Source organism: Capricornis sumatraensis, chromosome 8 (assembly GCF_032405125.1).
Source record: "Capricornis sumatraensis isolate serow.1 chromosome 8, serow.2, whole genome shotgun sequence".
Lineage (NCBI taxonomy): Eukaryota > Metazoa > Chordata > Mammalia > Artiodactyla > Bovidae > Capricornis > Capricornis sumatraensis.
Genome location: NC_091076.1, coordinates 73,965,414 through 73,975,890, shown reverse-complemented (window position 1 = coordinate 73,975,890; position 10,477 = coordinate 73,965,414). Strand labels below are relative to the sequence as shown.

At 43.5% G+C, this 10,477-nt stretch overlaps 1 protein-coding gene across 2 annotated transcripts in view; it reads right to left on the bottom strand.

Annotated features, from left to right (window-relative positions):
• Window positions 1-6,156: 6,156 nt before the first annotated feature.
• Window positions 6,157-10,477, bottom strand: part of PAFAH1B1 (platelet activating factor acetylhydrolase 1b regulatory subunit 1) — a 66,132-nt gene continuing 61,811 nt past the window's right edge. For both annotated transcript variants that reach the window (XM_068976411.1, XM_068976412.1), the window contains one exon: window positions 6,157-10,056. In XM_068976411.1, coding sequence (XP_068832512.1) covers window positions 9,983-10,056 — 74 coding nt within the window. In that variant the 3' untranslated portion in view covers window positions 6,157-9,982. The remainder of the gene's footprint in view (window positions 10,057-10,477) is intronic.

Sequence of the window (10,477 nt, the reverse complement as noted above, 5' to 3'; positions counted from 1 at the left end):
CACAGTGGGGTGGGGGTGTGGGGGCTAGGGGAACTAGGGCTGAATCATGGATCCTGGGGAAGAGTTATAAATTCAGGAGTGATTACTTGTTGGTGGAGCCTAGCTCCCTACCTGGACCTCGGCCACACTGGCACCTTTGACAGAGAGGAGCCCTGGGGGTGGCAGGGAGGGGCCTGCAGAAGGCTGCGGCCCCCACAGGCCCCAGCTCCCCCTCTGCCACTGGCCTGTGCTGCTGCTTGGCGGGTTGGGGGAGACGGCCGTCCTTCTGAACTGAAGGGAGCTGTCCCCGTGCTGGGGCCTCTGCCTGGTGGCTTGGCGGGGAGCTGCTTATGGGTATGGTCTGTCCGACACCTTGTTTCAAAGGGAGTGGGTGGGAGCTAGCAAGCGAGGCATCCCCACGGCTGATCAAGAACTTTTTCTTGTTTTTAAACCATCACGTCTTCATTTCACATTGGAATAAAGTGAGTTTTTGAAACCTGCTGTCCCAGCCTCTCCTGCGTGTTCTATACAGTCTTATTCGATGGTGAGGATTGTTGCCAGAAGCGGTACCTAGTAAAGAGTTGAAAGCTGTTTAGGTCAATTTCAGGGTTATCCTTATAACATCACTTAAGTGGGAGGAAGCGGGTGGACAGAGCCGCAGGCACCCAGCTGGGGTTTACCAGTCTGCTGGTGACTAGACCCGTAGGGCACATGGATGAACATCAGAAAGGAAACAGGGAGACTGTCTCCTTTAAGAACTCTGTGGTGCTGGCTGGGGTGAGGGGCATTTCCAGGTGAGGCCCCAGGCCCTGATGGGCTGTTGCACACCTAACTGGGCATCACCCTTGTCCCTGTGCTTGTCAGGAGGACTAGGTGCCAACCCCGCCTCCCTGCCACAGAGGACTGGAGTAGAGGGATGTCTAAAGTTTGGCATCCTATGTAGGCCCTTGAGATCTAATGTCTTGGGGGAAGCAGAGCCCACCTAGGTGGGCTTGAGGGGCAGGACTTGTGAAGAGGAGGGAAGGGTTGTGGGGAGACGTGTCCCAAGAAGTGTCTACAGCCGTAGTTCTGAGCAGACAGGCGCGCAGCCTCGTGCGGAACTCGAATGTCTCTGAATACTTGGAGAGTGCTTTGTGTGTGACGTTATGGAAACAAAAATTCCAGTCCTGATGTCTGTTAGTTTTCTTGAGCCAACTGGAAGAAACGTCCTTGACATCCATGAGATTTTCTCCTGAGCGTTGCTTAGTGATGCTCCCTCCCGCCCGCTTCCCACCCCTCTACAGGCTCCCGGTTGTGTTCTGAACATGCACCCCTTCTTGTAGCCTTTATCCTGTGAACACTAGTCACGTGGCTCACAGCAGGTGAGCGTGGGGGCATCACCTTGTAAAAGCTGAGAGGGGACCAGGTTTAATTACAGTTGTCCAGTCACCTGAGAGGCCCATTTTTCATGGTTGATCCCTTAATCTTATTAGCGATGGCCAGTACCTCTTGACAAGCCAAATGACAAGGGGTTGTTTTATAAAAGACGGAGAGGTGTGAAATCTACGCTTTCTCCTATTGGTTGATAGGGTTCGATGTTTTACGACAGGGTGAACAGTGGCATCCAGGAAGGGTTAGTGTGAGAACTGGCATGCAGGTCTTCATGGAGATGAGGTTGAAGGTGTGTGAGCCACGCCCACCTGCGCCTCCTCGTGGCCCCCAGGCTGGCCTTGCACTTTCTGCTGTCCTTTCCTTCCCTGGTTGCATTTCTTTTAACATGGTGTTAACTTCTGCAACTTAAAAAGTAGTTTTAAAAGACTTGTTAGTAAGTTCTATCATCTGTCTCCACTCACTCCTGTCCTCCAAACTCAGTTATTTTTGGCCGCACCAGGCTACATGGAGAACTCCCCCCAGGGATCAAACCCGTGCTTCCTACAGAGGAGCTGTGGAGTCTTAACCACTAGATCACCAGGAAGACCTGTTTGTTTTTTCTCAATGGAAGTATAGTTGATTTATTAATACAATGTTGTCTATCTGGTGTACAACAAAGTGACTTATGCGTAGATAGATCTATGTATTTTTCATATTCTTTTCCCTTATGGTTTATTAAGGATATCAAATATATAGCTCCTTGTGCTACACAGTAGGGGCTTCCCTGGTGGCTCTGAATCTGCTGGCAATGCAGGATACCTGGGTTCCATTGCTGGGTCGAGAAGATGCCAATAGGACCTTGCTGTTCATGTATTTTATTTATGATAGTTTGTATCTGCTAATCCCAAGCTCCTGATTTATTCCTCTCCCACCCCCCCTTTCCCTTTGGTAACCTTTGTTTTCTATGTCTGAGTCCGTTTCTGTTTTGTAAATAAGTTCATTTGTGTTGTATTTTAGATTCCACACAAAAGAGATCTATGGTATCTGCTGGATTTTGTGGCAACTGTTTTACCTTTTTAAGGAACCACCCTGCTGTTTCCCATACTAGCTGCACCTATTTACATTCCCACTAATAGCATGGGGTTTTTTTCCTTTTCTCCATGCCCTCTCCAACATTTATTATTTTATTCTTTTTTATTTACTTGGCTGCATCAGGTCTTAGTTGCAATGCACAGGATCTTCACTGTGTCACATGGGATCTTTCATTGTGGCACACAGACCTTCTAGTTGTGGCTTAGTAGCCCCTCGGCATGTGGGATATTAGTTCCCCCTCTAGGGATCGACGGAGAAGGCAATGGCACCCCACTCCAGTGTTCTTGCCTGGAGAATCCCAGGGATGGGGGAGCCTGGTGGGCTGCCGTCTATGGGGTCGCACAGAGTCGGACACGACTGAAGTGACTTAGCATCTAGGGATCGAATCAGCATCCCCTGTGTTGCAAGGCGGATTCTTAACCATTGTACCACCAGGGAAGTCCCAGTAATATTTTTAATGATGGCCATTTTGACCAGTGTGAAGTGATTATAGTTTTGATTTGCATTTCTATTAACTTTGTTGAGTATCTTTTCATATGCTTGTTGGCCATCTGTATGTGGGAAAATGTCTATTTAGTTCTTATGCCCCTGTTTTGATTGGGTTGTTTGGTTTTTATGTAATTGAGTTGTATGAACTGTAAATTTTGGAAACTAAGCCCCTGTCAGTGGCATCATTTTCATTTTAAATGTGAATATTGTGAGAACTGGTAGACTTAGTTGAGTAATTCCTACTTAGCTTAAAGGTGAGAATAAGGTATCCTGATGTGGCCTGAGTATTTTCTGGTCCCTACTTCTAGTGACAACACTAGCAATCAAACAAGGCGTGCATGATCAGGATACCTTATAGAGGACCAGGGGGCCTCCTCAAATGGAAACAACTACATTAAACGGCAAATCCGTTGATTACAGAACTCACTGAGCTGCAGGCCATTCAGGGCACAGTTACCCTAAGAATAGTCATTTTGGATAGAATGAATGAGGAGCCTTTGTGTGTTGCCAGTGTGGGCAAGTTGTTATCGATTCCCAGCCTCTACCTACCCCATTCCTAATGGTCACCCCACAGTGGAGTTGGCTGTATGGTGACAGAGAGGGCCTCAGGGGTGGGTGGGATGAGGGTCTTTCCTGTATTACTAAAAGAAGGTTAAAGAATGTTTGTTTGAAAGATGTCAGAAGGCCCTCCCTACACTTAATTAGATGCTTATGCTTAATCTAAGCAGAACCAGTTAAGGGAAAGAGCTAGTGCATTTGGGTTCAAGTCCTAGTTCACTCTTTAATTAGCTCCAGCTCCATACCCTTCGCACGTGTATGGCCTCACCCTAAGTGAGCCTGTTTTCTTGTAGGTAAAAATGTGCTAATATCCACCAGCAGGGGGAGGTCTATGTGAGGAAGAGGGTGTGTTGAGAAGTGTTGACACCTGACAGGCATGCAAATTTTGGATATCGTCACTTCAAAGGACTGGTGACCCGGTGGGGATGATGACCAAGTGTTTTGAGAAAGTAATGGTTTTTTATTCTTAGTAAGAGTGATCTCAAAACATTCCTAGGAGTGTCTGCATGATATGTCTAAACAGTTTCAGGAAAATGCAGTCTTTTTTAACTGTGAGTATGGCAAAGTGTTGAACTTATTCACTCAAAAATTCACTTTTAGTTATGTTTCTGATATGGTGAGGAAAAAATGAAGTGTTTCCATTCAGCCCCTTCATTTACTGGATTTATGTATAAAAGATCTTGGAAAAGCAGTTCTTTACTTTGGTGTAAGAGAAAATCCTTGCCCTTTCTCCTTGAATATAATTATCCCGTGTTTACATAAGAAATAATAAACCGGAGATGGGAATGGGAAGAAAAAAAATACAAAGGAACAAACCCGTGTCAAACTGTCAGTGAAAAAGAGGTCTGAGTTCAAACCCCAGCTGGAGGGCCCATGGACCACCAGTGAATTGTCTTAATGTTTTCTTCAATGAAAATGTCATTCAGCCATTTAGATCAGCGGTTCTCAAACTTAGCAGACTCAGAATCATCTGGATGGTTTGTTACAGTATATTTGCTGGATCTCACCTGTCCATTGGCTTCCCAGGTGGCACAGTGGTAAAGAATCTGCTTGCCAATGCAGGAGATGCAAGAGACCCGAGTTCAATCCCTGGATTGGGAAGATCCCCTGGAGAAGGATACGGCAGCCCACTCCATTATTCTTGCTCGGAAAATCCCACGGACAGAGGAGCCTGGCGGGCTATATAGTCCATGGGGTTGCAGAGTTGGGCACAACTGAGCACACATACACACACCACCACACCTGTCTAGAGGGCCGCAGTCACACAACGGAAGCGACGAAGCGTGTACCCATGCACCGTCTCAGATATAGCAGGTCTAAGCTGGACCCTGAGAACTTGCATTTGTGATGAGGTCCCAGGTGACACTGGAATGGGGAGCGCAGAGTCACTTTCCTCAGCAGTGAATTGCCCATCTATTCGCAAGACAAGTTCACCAGATTAACAGAGCTGCCACACCCAGGATACAGCACCAGTTCACCAAGTCTTCCTGACCTCATCCTACATCAGGAACACATGTAACCATCAGTCTTGTTAAGCTTGGTGTGTGACAAACCAGTAGGTTTTGAACAGCTAAGTGCACTTCAGGATAGTGACACTCAAGCTGGAACTCCACCCTGAGGGAATGTGGTCAGGCTCATCATCTGAATCTGACTAGGGGAAAAGAACCCTGTGAGGAAATTGAAAAGCTGCAAAACCCAGGAAACTCTTATCTTCAAGCAAAGTTCTTGGTGCTCTTGGCCCAGCCTCTCATTTGGAGGAGCGGGGGGTAGAGAGGCCACTTTCCTAAAAGGCAGGATGACAGCTGGGGTGTAAGAAGCCACTATATCACCAACTTGTCCTTTGCTGAGACCTCACAGGTGCCCTAAAGACGCTATGGATGCTAGCTGGGCAGTAGTAGTACAGGGATGAAAAGACAGCACATAGAAAGCCGTGGGGCATCTGGGGGAAAGGGTGGGGATTCTTAGTACATTTCTACCAAACTTAAACAGCATTAGAATAGACCCTCATGCTGGGAAAGATTGAGGGCAGGAGGAGGGGGTTACAAAGGATGAAATGGTTGGATGACATCACCCACTCAATGGCCAGGAGTTTGAACAAACTCCCAGGAGATGGTGAAGGACAGGGAAGCCTGGTGTGCTTCAGTCCACGGGGTCACAAAGAGTGGACACAACTGAGCAACTTAACTAGTTATCTCCAAGAATCCAAGACCACTGGACAGAATAAAAAGGCCCACTCATTAGCAAGCAAAAGGCAGTAGAGTCACTTCTCCCCGGGGGCCCTGACCGCCACTCCAGGACCAAATCCTTGCAAGGGGGTTTTAAAATGTCCTTCCTGGCCTCAGCTGTAGCCACTGTCAGAAACAGCTGCTGGAGGGAAGGGCAGAGCCTTAGAAAACGGCCTGAAACTGCTCAACCCACTGGGTTGTGCAAACCGCTGCAGCTGCACTCCCAGCTCCCTCCCACAAAGCGGGTGAAGGAAGCAGACAGCAAAGGCAGAGCTGGCTCTGTCCTAAGGCAAGGCCCTGCTGCCCTGCCCAGCAACTTGCTTTTTACTCTCCCTATGACTGGTGCTGAACACAACCCTGCTTCCTACTGGGACTCAATTTAAAAGGTTTTTAATCTGTGCACAAAAAGACCGGAAAAATAAAAATCACATCTAGTTTTATAGGCATTTAATAGTTTACCAATTGGTACAATAAGATTTTTTTAATATGCAGAAAACATGAATAAATCTTGTTTTACACAGTCTGAGAGCAACAAATCTTACTGTAAAACACAAGAGCAATATTATATACATTCCTTTACTGAATTTTTTTTTTTAATTGTGTCAATATCTTCAGTTAACTCTTACAATCTGGGGAACAGTTTTCTCCAATCACCACCTCTGTAACTGTTCGTTCGCATGAAATCAACGTTCGCCTTCATGTCAGTGTCGGGATCAACTTCTAAACTCGAAGATTATGTGTGTGTTTCTACCATCTTCAGAGTGAGCTTTAGGGACGCCTGAAGTATAGGCAGGACAAGAAAGCAGCTACTTACATGATAGAGTTGGAAAGATTAAAAGGCCAGTTCAGTCCAGTTGTGACTTGTAAATCCAGCTTGCCCTCCCCCCACCCCACTGGAAAAAACTGAAACCTTTTTCACCGATTTTGTACATGTTGCTTCTCTTACCAGGTGATTCTTCTTTGCATCACCTAGATTAGTTAACACACTGGACTTATATACAGCTGGACAGAGAATAAACTATCTTTTCAGTGCTGTTTCCTTTGACAATTTTATTTTCAGTTGCTTAAGGATTATCAAGCCACCACTGTCAACAAAACGAAATATTCTTCTAAATAGTTTTTCTTTAAATAAATTTAAAAAAAAAACTATTTAATGAGTGATATTATCTGGCAGTTCACATAGAAACAGAAAGAGGCAAACAGGAGAGCAGGGCACTGACAGTAAGGAGACTGGGCTTGGTGACCTAGAGCCAAAGCTTCCGGGGAGACGACAGCGAGCGCCCACAGCCCGGACGACGTGCTAACACTAGTGAGTTCTACGGCAGTGCTCTGGGCACACAACTGGTCACACCACAATGGACAAAACAGGACAGTCTCAGTCTCCTACTAAAGTGCAAGATGCCGTGTCAACAAGCAACTATTCTCCAAGCCATGTCTAAAACCAGCTTCCGTGGCTCACACGGTCAGAGGTGTGGCCAGCACGTCTTGGGCACGCTATGTCAGGGTGGCACTGGAATGTCTGCTTTCCACACACACAAAAGGTCAGTCATCGTTGGAGGATGCAGTTCTACCAGCTTTTTATTTCTTAAATAAGTGGCCAATCTGATTGAGAAAGTGACAAAGCAGCAGTGAACCTCTAAACCAATTAATAAATTCCTCTACTTACAATCCAAACCAGTAACCTCATCATTGTACTTATCCCAGGCAAGGCACAGGGTTAGACAGCAGACAGAGAAAACACAGGAAACAGGAAGAAAGGGCATCAACAGGGCAGTGTCAAACAACAGTGCAGGAAACCTCTGCAAATCTGCTTCCGGATTGTGGATGGATCACTCTCCCCCTCCCTCATTATTCAAACAGGGCTCGTTACACTTGGATCCAGTTGAGGACCATCCCTGAGATTCGACGTTCGCTGCTTCGGAAGTGGAGGATGTCTGGTAACTCAACTAAGCAGCAGGCTGTGGCACTCTCCCAACAAGGATGACTTGGTTTACAGTGACAGTTTCTCCTCGTGTGTCGGAAGTCACTGCAGGCTGCACAGAAAACCCAGCGACAGCGGCTTTGTTTCCTCCTAAATCGGTACCATTTTTTTTCCTTTATTGTTCGTATCTAGGAGTGATTTCTAGATGTTGTGGCTTACCCTTGAACAATTCGTGTTGCTACATGCTAAAAACAAATTAAAATACAAGACATTTATACATGTACAAACAAAGGTTAAAGATGCACCATTTCTATGTATTTATATTTCTTAAAGTAGGACAGGAAATAGCAGCAAACGAGAACAAAGATAATCTTCCATAGCTTCTGTAGAAAAATCCAGTCAGAACAGCTAAGGGGAAACGAAAAAAAGACTTCTCAATGTGAGCAGGGTTGTGAGGCAATAATGTCCTGAAAGTTATCCTACTGTATTTAAGAAATTAGCTTAAGTTGTCATTTTTGTCCTCAAAAATAGTCATTAGTTTTCAAAACACTTTTCCTTCCAGAGACATCTCTCAGGAATTATTAAAAACAAACAAGCCAACAAACAAAAAGACACAAGCTAGACATAAAGCTGCTTCTAGTAAATATATGGCCTATTCTCTGTGTGTGTATCTACAGCACATTAACTCTAACCCTTTGTCTTTTTCAGGAACCAAATTTCCACTGAATACTAAAAAGAATATTTAAAAAAATCATGTATTACACAAATGGATAAATACAATTCAAGATAAATTTCTTTGTTAAACTTTGTTATTTCATTGTTCTGTTAACTTTTCAAATGACCTTAAGAAAAAAATGTTGGTTAGCGAAGCAGTGGGATTATTTATTAATCTGCAATGGAATATTGTTTCCAAAGTCACAGATAAAAATTCTCTTAAACCTACTTGTAGTAACTTTGGATCACAATATACAACATATCAGGGATGTGTAAAATGCTCAACAGCCAAATTGGGGGTGGGGGTGATAACGGAAGTGATTTTCTTTAGCTGGGAAAAATTCCCACAGAGTCAGACCTAGTTTTCAGAAGCATCAGGATCAAAAAGGATTTGTTCTAAAGCATGGTATTTCCACAGCAAGATTTATTCTATTTATATGTTTTAGCACTTCAAAAACCCAGGACCCAAGGACATGGAGGTTGTATGTGTGTGTGATATATATACATATACAGACTTATCCACTTATAGATAGGCCTATATACTCATAAACATTTATATATAAACAAAAGGTGAAAACACAGTACATTTTTATGCACGCTCCATTAAACCCTGTCTTTTTTAATAAACTTGTAAAACACAGTTCAAATTGATATCAGATTCATGTTGAAGAACAAACTGCTGTTATTTCTCCCACTCCCTTAAAATGGGCAAACATAACCTTTTCAAAATTTGTCATTATGTTATGCACATTGCACATCCCTAAAAAACATCAAAAACAAATAGTGATTTGTACCATGACACACTCAATGGGAAGATTAAAATCTACTTGGGAATCACATCACTATACAGTCTAATAGTATGGAGAATACAACTAGAAGTGTGTCTAGTGTGGAAAAGAGAAGCTTAGAGTATTACAGTGTTTTTTTAACCTGTTTACAAAGCAGTAAGACCCAAATGAAATAAATGATTTGTTATTAGTTGCTGAGATTTTTCTTATTTCAGATTTACAGTCATTTTCTTACATAAAGATACCACTAGCCTTTGCTTGATAGGCTGCCAAAACAAATGTATCCCATTGATTTGGCAAATGTGTCATGACAAAAATTCCAATATGTAATCCCCATTAATTACATAGATGGTTCAGAAGATTTTGAATTGTAGCCTTATTATCTAACATCCTTAAAGAAGATTTATTAAGCACACTTAAGTGATGTTACATAGATACACATTTCAGAAAAAGCCCTAATAACCACCACTTTCCCCCAAATGAGGCCATCAAGTCAGGCACCAACAGGACAGCAGAAAGAAAAACAGGAATTAATAATCCAACATAAAATGACACTGTCAACTATTCAGTTTAGTGCCCTAGTTCAATTTATTCAACTTCTGCCTTCTTAGGCCTGGTGTGACCAATGCCAGCCCAGGTTTTTAAACCCTATGGTACTTCTAGACAACGTATGTAAATTTACAGTATACAATTTGGATTCACCATGCATGAATACTTTGTGTGTAACATTTAATAAGCTCAATCTACATCCAGAATAATTTACATGAAAGGACAATATTTATTTAAACAGAGCTCGATGGGGTAACCATGGTATCATCAGAGTGCATCCAGAGGAAAAAAGGGAGGAGGGGCCAAATGAGACTCAATCAACGACACTCCCACACCTTCACTGTTTGATCTACACTGCCAGTAACCACGTATGGGGCCGTCTTATGGAAATCTGAAAGAAAAAGAAAAGGCTTACTTTAAAATCAGACTGAGCCACAAACAATGTTTAATAAGGCACAAATAACACACTCAAATGCCAGGAATATCCATTTTTTCCCTCTATTCAGCCACACATCCACCCCAAGCAGATGTATCACAAGCTTACCAACTAGGTAAGGGAAACCGAAACAATGAAATCTTATATAAAATCTCTGAAAAAAAAAAAAAACCCTCCCCCACTATCCTCTTTCCAACTGACGCTGAATAAACACTGAATTCTAACAGCAAGGACAGCCTCAATGCAGCCATTTACTGAACATTTACTATGCTCAAGGCTTAGTACTAATGCTTTATATTCATGTTTAATCCTCCCAACAATTCTGTGAGGTTTAAACATTAGCCCTATTCTACTGCTCCATCTTCATTATTAGATC